This window comes from Engystomops pustulosus, chromosome 9 (genome assembly GCF_040894005.1).
Source record: "Engystomops pustulosus chromosome 9, aEngPut4.maternal, whole genome shotgun sequence".
Classification (NCBI taxonomy): Eukaryota; Metazoa; Chordata; class Amphibia; order Anura; family Leptodactylidae; genus Engystomops; species Engystomops pustulosus.
This window is the reverse complement of record NC_092419.1, coordinates 74,923,948-74,938,063: the sequence shown is the minus strand read 5'-3', so window position 1 is coordinate 74,938,063 and position 14,116 is coordinate 74,923,948. Positions and strand designations below refer to the sequence as shown.

Sequence of the window (14,116 nt, the reverse complement as noted above, 5' to 3'; positions counted from 1 at the left end):
TCTAAAAAATAGTGGAAAAAAAAAAAAAAGTTAAAAAAAAAAAAAAAATTAATAAAATATTAAAAATTCAAATCACCCCCCTTTCCCTAGAACTGATATAAAACATAATAAACAGTAAAAATCACAGACATATTAGGTATCGCCGCGTCCCAAAATGCCCGATCTATCAAAATATAAAAACTGTTACGGCCGGCGGTGACCTCCGAGGCGGGAAATGGCGCCCAAATGTCCGAAATGCGACTTTTACACCTTTTTACATAACATAAAAAATGAAATAAAAAATGATCAAAATGTCGCACAGACCTCAAAATGGTAGCAATGAAAACGTTGCCTCATTTTGCAAAAAATGACCCCTCACACATCTCCGTGCGCCAAAGTATGAAAAAGTTATTAGTGTCAGAAGATGGCAAAATTTTTTTTTCTTTTTTTGTACACATTCGTTTAATTTTTGAAAATGTATTAAAACACAATAAAACCTGTATAAATTTGGTATCACCGTGATCGCACCGAACCAAAGAATAAAGTAGGCGTGTTATTTGGAGCGAAGAGTGAAAGTCATAAAAACTGAGCCCACAAGAACGTGACGCACGTGAGGTTTTTTTTTTCAATTTTTCCACATTTGGAATTTTTTTTTAGCTTCGCAGTACACGGCATGTTAAAATAAATAACATCATGGGAAAGTAAAATTTGTTACGCACAAAATAAGCCCTCACACAGGTCTGTACACGTAAAAATGAAAAAGTTATGGATGTTTGAAGTTGGAGAGCGAGAAATGAGCCGAAAAACCCTCCGTCCTTAAGGGGTTAAACTACGTGTTGTGGGTGGCAGCTTGATGCCTCTGATACTGAATACTAAAAGGCAATTCAGTATTGAAGGCATCAAGCTGCCACCCACGTTATTGTGTGGCGGTATTATTCTCATGAATGATGCCCTCACACTGAGCCAGGAAAGAAACTGGGTCTGGAAGGTGATGATCTGTTTCACAACATACTGGTAATGGATTGTCAGGTCAATTTCTGGTGATAGGCTTCCTGTAACTTTTGCAAAAGATGGAGAGGAGGCCAAAACCAGAGTTGAAGAAGCCCTTACCTACGTGTTCTGGCCTCGAGGGGCTGATCTAACCTTACAATGATAGACTGCACCTATCGCACTAGAAGGGGCCTTTTTATCATGCAAGCCTTCTGCATGACACCGCAGTACAAATCAGGATTTGTACAACAGTATTAGGAAACCACTACAAAAGCCGCCAATGAGATGCAATGTCCAGCCGCGTACTGCTACAACTTGCTGGGAGGAGGGCGCCGCCGCTCTCACTACCCTCGAGAACTTCTGTTTATTGCCTCCCACAGTTCCCTTTCCAGCTTCCGCCTCTGTCACGTGTGATGAATCATGTGATTCGTAAACATCCGGGTCCTGTTTTGGGTGTAGGGAGCGACAAGGGAGGTCGTTCATATTGTTTCAGTTGCTGTGGGCAGACATAGTTGGAGCAGGAGACTCGTGAGGTGTGTGGTGTAGATTTAGAGATGGAGGGCTCCGGGGATAGCACGCCGACTTGTGGGTGGATGTAGTTTAGCGGGGTATGTGGAGTGATCGGTAGTGAGGGTCTTATCACCTTGTGGAGCCCGCCCTAAGCATGTGTAATGTGTGAGCTGGGGAAGCTCCTAGCACCTCAGCCTTCTATGTATGGAATAGCTCCACATAGAGGCTCACGACGTGGTTTATCTTACTCTAACATGGCTTCCTATGGTGATTCCCCAATGCTCTCTAGTGATTGAGCTGCTATGTAAGTGTATCAGGCAGTAGTCATCTGATCATGCTTGTTTTTTTATTTTGCAGATTTATTTGGCTGTGTGATGCCCAGTTCAGCCATGAAGAAAAAGGTAAGTTAATCAGAATAACCGGCACACTACTGACCAAGGATGATGGGACAAAGTCCAACATAATGGATGTCTAGTAAGAGAAGTCATGTAAGATTTTTTTCTGATTCCACTAGGTTCTGTTGATGGGGAAGAGTGGTTCCGGAAAGACTAGCATGAGATCCATCATCTTTGCAAATTACATTGCACGAGACACGCGTCGCTTGGGTGCCACAAGTAAGAACTTATTCAGTGGCTGCCATACTGTGCACTGATATTTCTGTGGTTACAACTGTGCTTCTTTCTCCTCCATCTCCAGTTGATGTTGAGCACTCTCATGTCCGATTTTTGGGGAATTTGGTGCTGAATCTATGGGATTGTGGTGGGTAAGTAACAGGTCATGACTATATAGAAATATGAATTTAGTTTACTAATAAGTTGTTCTGTTAACCGATTAGGTAACTTTAAAGTATATCATGGTCAAATATTTTCACCATATCACAGCCTGGAATATAATACACTGGACCTGAAGTTATTGGATCCTTGCTTTGCAGTTCAGTCTCGGTTGAGATATTGGAGCCACTCGCTTTCAGCTTCACACTCAATGGAGGGAATTTATTCCCTTTATTATGGGGACTGTAGCAGGGGACGTTATTATGAGGGTCGTGCAGGAGACATAATTATGGGAGCCCATACTTGTTGAATTATACGAATGGTAGAAAAAGGAGTACTATTAGAAGGGGGAACTATAAAGGGGCTACCAAAAAAGGGGCACTATAAAGAGAACTACTGTATCGAGAGAGGGTTAAATAAGAGAGCACTATAAGGGGGGGGGGGGCATATAGATCGGGGGCTGCAGGAAATGACACATTGTGGGTGTTGGGGTTAGATATGAAGTATATGCTGGGCACACAATTTTTTTTTCCCCCAAAAAAATTGGAAAGAATAGTTAAAGCAGAGCCTACAAGACAATGGGGCTAATGTGTTCTTTCACTACATTTTCATTTTTTTCCCTTTTTCACAGTATGTGGCATACAATATTAACCCTTTCAGGACTTCGTCCCCTTTTTTTTTTTCCATTTTCATTTTTCATTCCCCACAATCAAAAATCTATAACTTTCTTATTTTTAGACGTACAGAGCTGTGTGATGGCTTATTTTTTGCGTAACAAATTGCACTTTGCACCATTTACTTGTGGGCTTGGACTTTACGGCTTTCAATGTGCACCCCAAATGAAAGGTCTATTTTATTCTTTGGGTTGGTGCGTTCACGATGATGATAAATTTGTATAGGTTTAGAATGTTTTCATACATTTACAAAAATTAAAAACTCGTGTAGAATTTTTTTTTTTTTTTTTTTTTATTTTGCCATTTCTGGCGTTAATAAATTTTTCATACTTCAGTGTACAGAGCTGTGGGTGGCATCATTTTTTGCGACTTCTGATGAAGTTTTCAATGCTACCATATTTAGGACTGTAAGACCTTTTAATAGATTTTTTAAAATATTTTTCAAAATGACAAAAAAGTGCCATTTTCGACTTTGGGCACTATTCTCTATTAAGGGGTTAAATGCAGTAAAAAAAACCCTTATTATATTTTGGTAGAATGGGCATTTTTCGTACGCCTCATACCTAATGTGGTAGTTTTCACTGCTTATTTATATCAGTTCCAGGGAAAGGAGGGTATTTTTAGGGTTTTTTATTACTTTTTTTTTTTTTTTTTTTTCTTTAATTTTTACTTTTACTATTTTTCAGACTCCCTAGGATACTTTAACCCCCGGTTGTCCGAATGATCCTGCCATACTACTGTATGGCCGTATATGGGGATTTTCCTCCTCATTCATTACAATGTCAGCACATTGTAATGAATGAGGAGGAAAATCCCCATAGCACATTGTAATGAAAGGGTAAAAACGAGACAGCCACAGGTCTTCACCGCCGCCATCTTTTTGAAGCCGCCGGCAAAGCGGGTGTTGCCTGTAAGTCTTTGCTGCAATATGCAGCAAAGACTGACTGGCTATGAAGAGGGCTCAGCCCATGAGCCCTCTCCATTCACCCGTGGCCGACCCGTGACAGGCTATTACGTCACGGGTCGTGAAATGGTTAAATGCAACTATTAGGAAGTGCAATTTGTTTTGTAAAAAATGGGGTTATGGGCTTTTAAAGAAAAGGGGCAATAATGGAAACGGGCATCAGCAGGAAGGGGGTATAAAGCTTCTGCTGATTTAAAATCCCAAGCGTTCTCCCCTGGAAAGATGTTTTATTTTTCAGTGCTTAAAGGGCTTTTTGCCGCAAAGCAAGTTAGGCCCTATCCACAAGCCTAACTTGGTGATCGTTTGGGGTCTCAGTGATCGCAAGTTAGATTGCTTAGTTGAAAAATTCCTTCAAGGACTTCAACACTGTCCTGAGCATATCAGGTATAGGAGGTGGATGATTGCATAAGCATTGTAGAAGCTCCTTTAGCCCACTGGAACCTAGCAGGGAGGATTGCCTAGGGTTAGGGCAGGCGTTTTCAAACAGGTACTGTTTACTGCGCATTGGCTACGATTTGTTATATTTTAACTGGAAAGTCACTAAGGGACAAAAATGCTCTTGGCACTCATAAATGATGTCAGCTATTTTGAAATATAAAGTGTGTTTTTGTGAGGCTTTTTTTTGTAATGCTGTAATAATCCAGATATTTAAAATCTATAAATGCATCCATGTATGTTTGTTTGTATATAATAAGTTAATTCCATCCACAGTCAGGATACATTCATGGAGAACTACTTTACTAGCCAACGGGATAACATCTTCCGCAACGTTGAAGTCCTCATCTACGTCTTTGATGTCGAGAGTAGGGAGCTAGAGAAGGACATGCACTATTATCAGTCCTGCTTGGAGGCTATTCTTCAGAACTCTCCGGATGCCAAGGTTTTTTGCTTGGTTCACAAAATGGATTTAGTACAAGAAGACCAAAGAGACCTGGTTAGTAATCACACCATGGTAATGGAAAGATTTTTTCACACATTGTAGTTTTAATTGGTATTCTTTTTGTGAAGACTGGTATAGGAACTAAAGAAATTCAAAAAAGATTAAAGGGGTATTCCCTCAACGACAAATTTAAATGTACTCAGGATAACAAAATAACACATTCTCTAATTCCCTGTTATTAACAAAAATACAGCATTTTACAGATCTAATTCCAACCTGTCTCTATCAGTCCTACTGTACACATTTTCAGTTGCCCCTGGTTTCCGACCCTGTATCTTCTGACTTCAGGTCGGGAAAGCTTGCTTTTCTGTCTGACGGCGCATGAGCTTAAAGAGAACCCGTCATGCAAAATAACCCCCCTAAACTAAATATATTTTCATAAACTGCCATTAGAGAGCATTGCCTCCATCCCTTCATTGTCCCTCTACATGCCTGTAAACCTAAGCAATGAGGTCCTAAAGCTGTATGCAAATGACCTGTGAAATGTCCAATGAAGCATTAGCATATTCAAGCTGTCCACTCTATTCATGAGTGGGAGGCACAGCCACACCCCCAGTGCTTGACTGACAGCCTGTATAATGATGTGAGGCTGTATAATGATGTGCTTGCTGGTGGCCACGCCCCCTGCAGCCTGTGTGTGTGTGTATAGGAGAGATACAGCAGCTCCAGGCAGCCATGTTACAGCAGAACATGTCAGATTCATGTGTAGCTGATGTCTGTGTCTCTCACCTGTATATTAGGAGGATGCAGCATGTGGGCAGATGCAGCGCACACACTAGCCATGCTTTACTATACATTACACACAGACATGAGCAGGGGGAGGGGAGGGGTAACAGGGGTGACATCACTGCCTCTGACCATGTGACCAGCCTCATTTACATGATAAAGAATAGATGATTTTATAATGATTAATGTATGAAATAACTAGATAAATGCTGGGATGGATCCTTGTGAGCTGCTCCAACAGGTAGTAGTGACAGGACAAGTGACACAGACCTGATGACAGGTGTCCGTTAAATATTCTCTGCCTCTAGCCCCTCCCCCTTGCACTCCAGGATGGAGCTGTCAGACACTCACTCACTTCCTGCCGGCAAACATCACATCTTGAGGGGAGAGAAATTGCACGCTACAGGCAAATAAGTTATTTATCCTGGGAGGGGGAGGGAGGCACAGGAGTTCTCATAGTGTGAGAACAGGTATGTAGCAGTGCTGACATTGTGAAATATGCATCTCACGCATCTCATAATCTCTCATCTCTCTCTTTCTATGTGTCAGGTACTAGTACAAAGTTCAGAAGGTAAATGAAAATGTATATAAACCCTGTACCCTGATTACAATGGATCATACAGTGCCTGCTTAGAGAGTCCCCGCCCACACTCTGGGATTTTACACTGACCATCACTGAGTAATAGCAGCTAAAACGGCAATAAAACTGAGTAAAAATGTTAAGTAAGGGGTTAAAAATTATCTTAATTGTGTAAACATCACTAGGGGATTGAGATTTCAGAATTTACTTTCATGGGAAAAGCCCTTTAAGGATGTTATTTACTTGTCTGCCATCGTGGCTTCTTTAAGTCTACTCTTCTTAAATTGGCAAAATCTTTGGAACCGCTTTACATTTCCTTACAGTTTTTTCTTTGTATTTTCTTGAACAATTACTTTTTTTGTAAAATAAACCCTTACCAAAATATTATAAAAATGTAAATCTGTCAACCCATCCCCATACTTTTGCATAGTGTCTTCTGAAGCTCCTACATTATATTTTCAGCTGACTTAGAGGGTGTCTAACTTCAAGCGGTCATAGCTCCTGCACTGTGGCACGTATTCTGTGATATGAAAACAATATCCCCTTTAACCCCTTAAGGACGCAGCCTGTTTGCAGGTCAAGGCTCGCAACTTTTTTTTGAAATTTGACCTGCGTCTCTTTATATGGTTATAACTTTTGAACACTGTTACTTATCAAAGCGATTCTGATATTGTTTTTTCCCCACATGTTGTACTTCATTTTAGTGGTAAATTTTGACTGATACGTTTTGCGTTTATTTACAAAAAAAAGAAAAAAATGATGAATTTTTAGAAAAATTTGCCATTTTCGAAATTCAAAACCACCGCGTTTTCAGGCAGATAGATTTAACACCTAAATAACTTGCAGAATAACATTTCCCATTTGTCTACTTTACATTTTCATAATTTTTGAAATGTTTGGATAATTTATTTTGACGTCACGCGGCCTACAAATCGAATAGCGATTTTCCGTATTTTCGGAATTGACTATTTTGGGGATAAATACTGTTTGAAATCAAATTTTACATATTTAGCAACAAAACCGCCTATATAACCAACCCATTTTCAAATCTGCACCCCTCAAACTATCAGAAACAGCATTTACAAAGATTGTTAACCCCTTGAGATCTTCATAGTAATTGAATCAAAATGGCGGTGAAATTTAGAATGGTCAAATTTTGACGGTTATACGTTCATCTAGCCCTAAAATTTACACATTTCCAAAAGATAAAAAGAGAAAACTCACCATAAAATTTGTTCTACAATTTCTCCTGAGTGCAGCGACCCCCCACATGTGGACATTACTTGTGTTATGGGGGCACAGCAAGGCGCAGAAGGGAAGGAGCACCCTGCAGCTGCCAGGATTTTAGTTTTCTGGTTGCCCCCTTTTGAGGGCTATAACATTTTCGCTTTTCCGTTATTTGGGCCATGTGACAGCATTTTTTTTGCGGGACGAGATGCTTTTTCCAGTGTTACCATTTTGGGGTTGGTATCACCTATTGTTGAAAATTTTGGAACTTTTTTTGAGGTCATGAGTAGAAAAGCATCAATTCTGTACTGGATTTTTTACTTTTTTTTTTTTTTTGTGTTCACCGTATAGCCTAATAATCATGTTATCTTTATTCTATGGGTCGATACGATTACGGGGATACCAGACATGAATATTTTTTCTTATGTTTTACTAAATTTGCCAAATAAAACCCTAATGTGGGGAAAAATCTATCATTTTTGCATCGCCGTCTTCCAAGTGGCATAACATTGTTACGTTTTTGGCTACAGAGCTGGTTGATGGCTTGTTTTTTGCGGGACATGTTGTTCTTTGCAACAATATCATTCTGGAGTACATATGTTTTGTTGATCACTTTTTATTGCATTTTTAGTGGGATATAATAGGTAAAAATCATAATTTTTGGCGGGTTTTTAACGTTTTTTTTTTACGGCGTTCATCATATGGGTTCAATAGTTATTTAGTTCTATGGATTGTTACGGACGCGATGATACTATATATGTGGGGTTTGTGTTATGATTTAGACTTTTTTGAGTGTTATATGTCTCTTTATATGTTTTGGGGCTTATGGGCATTTTTAGTGATTTATAAAGTAATTTTTTATTGAAAAACATTTTTTTTTACATTTTTTACATGATCCACCATGGGATATGAACAAGCAATCATCTGATTGCTTGTTCTTGATAATACTCTGCAATACTAATGTATTGCAGGGTATTATCAGTGCCAGCCTATGCAGATGCATAGGCTGACACTTTGCCTTTAAGATGACGTCACAGACGCCATCTTAAAGGTAAACCCTCCAGGCTTCTCTGGGGTCCCGATCGGACCCCAGAGGTGGCAAAACAGCAATCGGACCCCCCGAAAACGGTGCGGGGGGGCCGATTGTGATGTAAAGACCCCCAGAAGGCATGTTAAATGCCGCGGTCGCGTTGACCGCGGCATTTAACGGGTTAAACACCCGCGATCGGAGCCCACTCCGACCGCGGGTGTTAGCCGGGGATGTCAACGGTAGATTACCGTTGAAATCCCGCGGCTAACGATGCCGGTTCGGCTGCTATACAGCGCTGAACCGGCATCGTCTCTGCGCAGTAGCTGTACTGCCCTGAGCGCTATTCGCGGGACTCAGCGCAGTACAGCTACGGCGCAGAGCGCTAAGGGGTTAATATCATACCACTATTGTGTTTTCTAGGTGAAACAAAACCAGTAGTATTCACTGTTAATGTTACAATTGGGAATTGAGATCTTTATTTAAAAATCACATTTGTTTAACAGTGGATATCTCCGGCAGTGCCAAATCGGAAAGGATTAAGCAGAGCTGGGGAACTTTCCCGCCTGGGGGTTGTTTGCCCCTGTAACTGGGGCTTTAATAGATGTAAGGAAAAAAATCTATGGAAATTTTTCCAAGGTGTCTTTTATGATCTTGTGGTGGACATATAAAGTAAAAACACACACACTAAATATTAATAAATATGTACAAATAAACATTAATATTTCCTTATAAAATTTTTAAAAATCCCTCCTGAAGATATAAAAAACATCGCCATAGTAGCCCCATTTGCCAAAAACCACATAATATATATCAAAACAACCCTCGCACACTAGCGAATTTATTTGTTTAAAAAAAAGAAGTTCTGGCCCTTAGGCCAATACGTATAAAAAGGCCTGGTAAGAAAGGGTTAAAAGGAATTTTCACATGGACCATTTTTACATAACTCTCCTTCAGACGGGTCTGCTAATGTCAGTGAAATAATTAGGAACTGGATCCATCTAGAAATGGCAGTAACATAAACAGAGTATTATTATGTTATTGCAGACACATTAGACTTTTCATATGGACCATTTTACCAGAAAAAAATGGTGTTCATGCTGTAACATTTTTTTCAGTCTCAAATGAGGATGTGACCCAAAGAGGATTGCAGTTTTTTAATTTTCTTTCTGAATGCAGAGAGTTATATCCTTTTTGTCTTTTTAGATATTTAAGGAACGAGAAGAAGATTTAAGGCGCCTTTCCAGACCACTGGATTGTGCCTGTTTTAGGACTTCTATTTGGGATGAGACATTATACAAGGTATTTGGTACTTTCCTTCTTAGAAGTCAAATGTTTTTATACTTTCACCTTTCATGATTTTTTCCATTGTGTGCTTTTTATATTCAGGCCTGGTCCAGCATTGTCTATCAACTGATTCCTAATGTCCAGCAACTCGAATCCAACCTGCGTAATTTTGCCCAGATTATTGAGGCAGATGAAGTTTTGTTATTTGAGAGGGCTACGTTTTTGGTGAGTTTTTTTTACATTTTAAGGTTCACTAAACTCTAGGTACTTTTGAGCATTGTTGTAATTTTTGGATTTTCTGCTTTTCAGGTAATTTCTCATTATCAGTGTAAGGAGCAACGCGACATTCACCGGTTTGAGAAAATAAGTAATATAATAAAGCAGTTCAAACTAAGCTGCAGGTATGAAAAAACTAAGTTGCTAAAATCTTGTCTTCTAGTAAGTAGGTATGTTCATCTCAAAATCATAGCATATCCACATATCTGATTGATACTGGAACTGCACCTTTCACCAGAACAAGTGTCCACCCACCTTTCTATTGGTGCAGTGGATGCAGTGAAGAGAGGTGCCAGCACATTCACAACTTTTCTAATGTTGGGAACCCCAACCATTCTAGACATGCTTCAGACACGAATGGCATGTCATATGTATATGCCATACCTTTGTGAGATGGGATGACCCCGTTAACGCGTTCCATGACCTGGCCCTTTTCTGTCTGATTGTTTTTTTTGTTTCTGGGTTCAAAGACGGAAATATTTGTTTTCCATAGGTTGATAATTTTTGCTATTTTGGACTTGGAGATAGGATTTTATTCTTTTTATTTATTTGATATCACTTTTGGGGAAAGTGGGGTTCTTAAAATTTTAAGTTCAGTGTTTGGAGAGGGCTCATCCCATGGCCAATTCCATGACGAAGTAGTACTGTAGAAGTGGACACAACAGGGCTCAAGGGGGGCTGCTACGGATCTTTAAAAATGGTTGAAGATAAAGCGGAGGATGAAACTAGGCAAGTGGCACTAGGCAACTTGTGTAATCCTAGCTTTCTTCACAAGTTTAGGTTCTACTTTTTAAATAATAAAATATGTTGTTTTTTTTTTTGTTACTTCAATGGAAATAACTGTTCATGTCTCTTTTATTCACAGTAAACTGGCCGCATCTTTTCAAAGCATGGAAGTGCGAAATTCCAACTTTGCTGCGTTTATAGATATTTTCACATCCAACACCTACGTCATGGTTGTAATGTCTGACCCCTCAATTCGTAAGTTTCTAGGCATTGCTATTTTGCAAATGTAAATGTGGTTGTAATTTGTGCTTTTGATTTCTTCATATTATTATGCAGGATTATAGGCATACTAGTTATTTCAAGGATCATACTAAATTTCTTTTGCAGCAGTCTGCGTTGCTGTATATAAGATCGGCCAATTTGTCAAACTTTGAGACGTATATACCGTTCTATATAATTTGATGCATCTTATGTACAGGTTTTTTTGTCTTGATGTCAATGGGTTTCTCCGATTTCTTTGTTGATGTTTATTGTTTACAGTATGTCAGTGGGTCTTCTTGCTTTTAAATTATTATTTTTTTGCCTACAGTATCATGTAGGAAACGGCGAACAAGAAAAGGGCTTATTAATCTTTTTGTTAAATGGTTGTGGAGCTAATTAAACCTACAGAGCCCAGTTGTTGTTAGCTAAGGAGTGCTTTTCATGGCTTAAAGTGAAACCGTCATTCTGAGCAAAAAAAAACTAAAAAAACAATTCTGCTCCAGGTGTCCCTGGTAATCATTCCTCAAGTATTTTGCCTCTCGGTCCTCATTAAGTACCTCTTTTGGCCCATAGCAACCATAGCTTCCAGCTTGCAAAAAGACAATGAGCAAGATGGGGGCGGGACCTGCCCCCTGTCACCTCCTCACAAGCACCTGCTGCTGACCAATGACACCGTATCCATCCATCTCATATCTATCTATCTGGCCGTCCGTCTATCTATCTATCTATCTATCTATCTACGTAAAACTTTAGCACAGCACATGAAAGGACAGCTTGCAGACTTGGAGAGTGTCTCCTGCCACTTCCTGGGGGGAGGGGGGCTGCAGTTTCTGTCTGTGTGGATTATTTGTTTATACACAAGTGTTTGGTCACTACATTAGTTAGGGCTTCTCCCTGCACATGACTGCTGGAGCAGTGAGACATGAGGTAATCAGCTGATTGCAGGGTGAGAGATGTGGGCGTTTCTCCTGCTCCGTAGTCATTGTTTTTTTCTGAAGATGAAATGTCCATAGTAACAGCCATATGAGAGATTACTGACATCTAGGGGCAGTCTGCAGAATACAAGAGAAAGGAGCAAGATTCGGGTAACTAATCCAATTGCAAAATGGCTTAAAATTACCTGCCCTGTCTGACATACAGCAAAGTAAATGTAGGGTTTACTGGAGCATTACAACTCATTTAAGCAGCTAGTTATCAATGAAGTGGGGAAGTAATGGAAACTTTTTTTAATTTATTTTTTTTTTTTAGCTAAAAAGGCAGGGTTTTCTATTACCATAAAAACAGCATTTTAATATTACCTGGCAGCTTACCAGAATCATCAGCATGCCAGAGAGACTGCTACTTCCCCGCCCCTCCTCCAACTTCATCCTCCTTGCCACAGCAGGCATTTACAGATCATAGCAGGATGACCTCGGAGGAAGGAAGGAGTAGCTGGGAGTGAGGAAGGGAGGGGTGTTTGGACTCCCCCTGACTCGCTGCTCATTTTGGCAAGCTGCCATGTAAGAATAAAAGGTTTTTATAGTGATTAAAAAAAACCCTTACTTGATAGAGTGCTGCGGTATGTTATCAAAACCTGAAATTGCTCAGAATGTGGTGGCCGGTAACCCATCTATCGCTGCCAGCATTAAAGAGCTGGTGGCAAATGGGCACCGCTATCTTGGCTTAGATCGTCGTTCCCCGCTGAATTATCGGAGAGCGTTGATCCGTTGCTATGACAGTCTCGGTCACACAAAGACCCGAGGCTCTCTCTTTTTTTCGATGTATTCCAATGTGCAATAAGACAACCTAGTGTTAAAGAACCTAGGGTGTCTGGAAAAATGGTAAAAAAATTAATTAAAGGGAAAGAAAATTAATTTAAAAAACCTAGAAATTCAAATTGCCCCCTTTTTCCCTAGAGCTGATTTCAATATAAATAAACAGTAAAAATCATAAATATGTTCGTTATCGCTGCATCCCAAAATGTCTATCAAAATATAATAACGTTTATTCCTGGCATTTAGCCGTGTAACGGCTATATAAATTTGGAACCCCCGTGATTGTACTGAAAAATAGAATATAGTAGACATGTAATTTGGGGCGCACAATGAAAGCTATAAAATCCAAGCCCACAAGAATATGCCGCACGTGTTGTTTTTTTGTTTTTTTTTTTTTTTTATCAATTTCACTATATTTGGAATACTCTCACTATGAAGTGCAATTTGTTATGCAGAAAGCAAGCCCAAACGGCTTAAAAAAAATCTGAATAAAAAGTACTTTACATGTCTATTTAAAAGTGATCAGTCATTGAAATATTTTAAGATAAAATATATAAGTTCTAAAATCAAGGTGGTTTATATGTAGAGCTGAAACATTTATGTACTGTATTCATAAATCTCATTCCTAATTGTAATATTATCCACTCTTTTGCAGCCTCGGCAGCCACTTTAATCAATATACGGAATGCAAGAAAACACTTTGAGAAGTTGGAACGTGTGGATGGCCCTAAACACAGTCTTCTTATGCGCTGAGGCATTGATCAGAGGGCATTTATCGGGCATCATTTAGAAATAACCCTTCTTATCACTGTTTAACAGTTTTGTCCACCAGGAATTTAACTCTATTCCACCTAAATTCTAAATAATCCAATTTGCGTATAAAGTATTTCACTAATATGAGGAAAAGTCTTAAACCATTACAAATCTGTAAACATTGGCTAGTCCAGCACAAGTCAATTTTGTGCACATTTGTAGCATGTTGTTTAACTCACTAAATGTGCATCAATATGTTACTGTATAGGGGATAACACAATTTAGGCCAGGTTGAAATGTTTTCTACATTCATAAAGTGGACCTTACCTTTCAAGTCATGCTTTTGTGGTACATTGTCTCTTTATGGGGCTGTGCAGAAGATATGCTAAAGCTGTCCTATTAAACTCATTTACCATATTCTTAACAATAAAACTGCCATTTCGGTGAGTTTTTGATTACAGCTGGAACAAGTTATCAGTTTAATTCACTGAGTGTATTTTTATGTTTTAGAATAAAAATATTTATGCTTAAAACATAATGGAAACCAGTTTGTATTTAAATTATTTCCCTTCACCATAACGGCATCCCCAGAGAGGGGGGGGGGTATTCTGTATTTTCATGACTAAAAATTGTAGATTTACACTGAAGGCATCAAAACTATTAATTAACAAA

At 39.2% G+C, this 14,116-nt stretch overlaps 1 protein-coding gene across 1 annotated transcript; it reads left to right on the top strand.

Annotated features, from left to right (window-relative positions):
• Positions 1-1,300: 1,300 nt before the first annotated feature.
• On the top strand, positions 1,301-13,902 carry LOC140076585 (ras-related GTP-binding protein A). The gene is made up of 10 exons (XM_072123175.1): positions 1,301-1,502; positions 1,837-1,880; positions 1,994-2,093; positions 2,176-2,242; positions 4,599-4,821; positions 9,594-9,689; positions 9,777-9,899; positions 9,984-10,075; positions 10,816-10,931; positions 13,347-13,902. The coding sequence occupies exons 2-10, from the start codon at positions 1,854-1,856 to the stop codon at positions 13,442-13,444; spliced, it is 942 nt and encodes a 313-aa protein (XP_071979276.1). The 5' UTR covers positions 1,301-1,502; positions 1,837-1,853; the 3' UTR covers positions 13,445-13,902.
• Positions 13,903-14,116: the final 214 nt, after the last annotated feature.

Bases quoted from the DNA above. Each gene is read 5' to 3' on its own strand.
- LOC140076585 (XM_072123175.1), top strand. From the start codon at position 1,854: ATGCCCAGTTCAGCCATGAAGAAAAAG. The intron at 2,243-4,598 runs GTAAGTAACAGG...TTCCATCCACAG, and splicing joins AATCTATGGGATTGTGGTGG to TCAGGATACATTCATGGAGA. The intron at 9,690-9,776 runs GTATTTGGTACT...TTTTATATTCAG, and splicing joins GGGATGAGACATTATACAAG to GCCTGGTCCAGCATTGTCTA.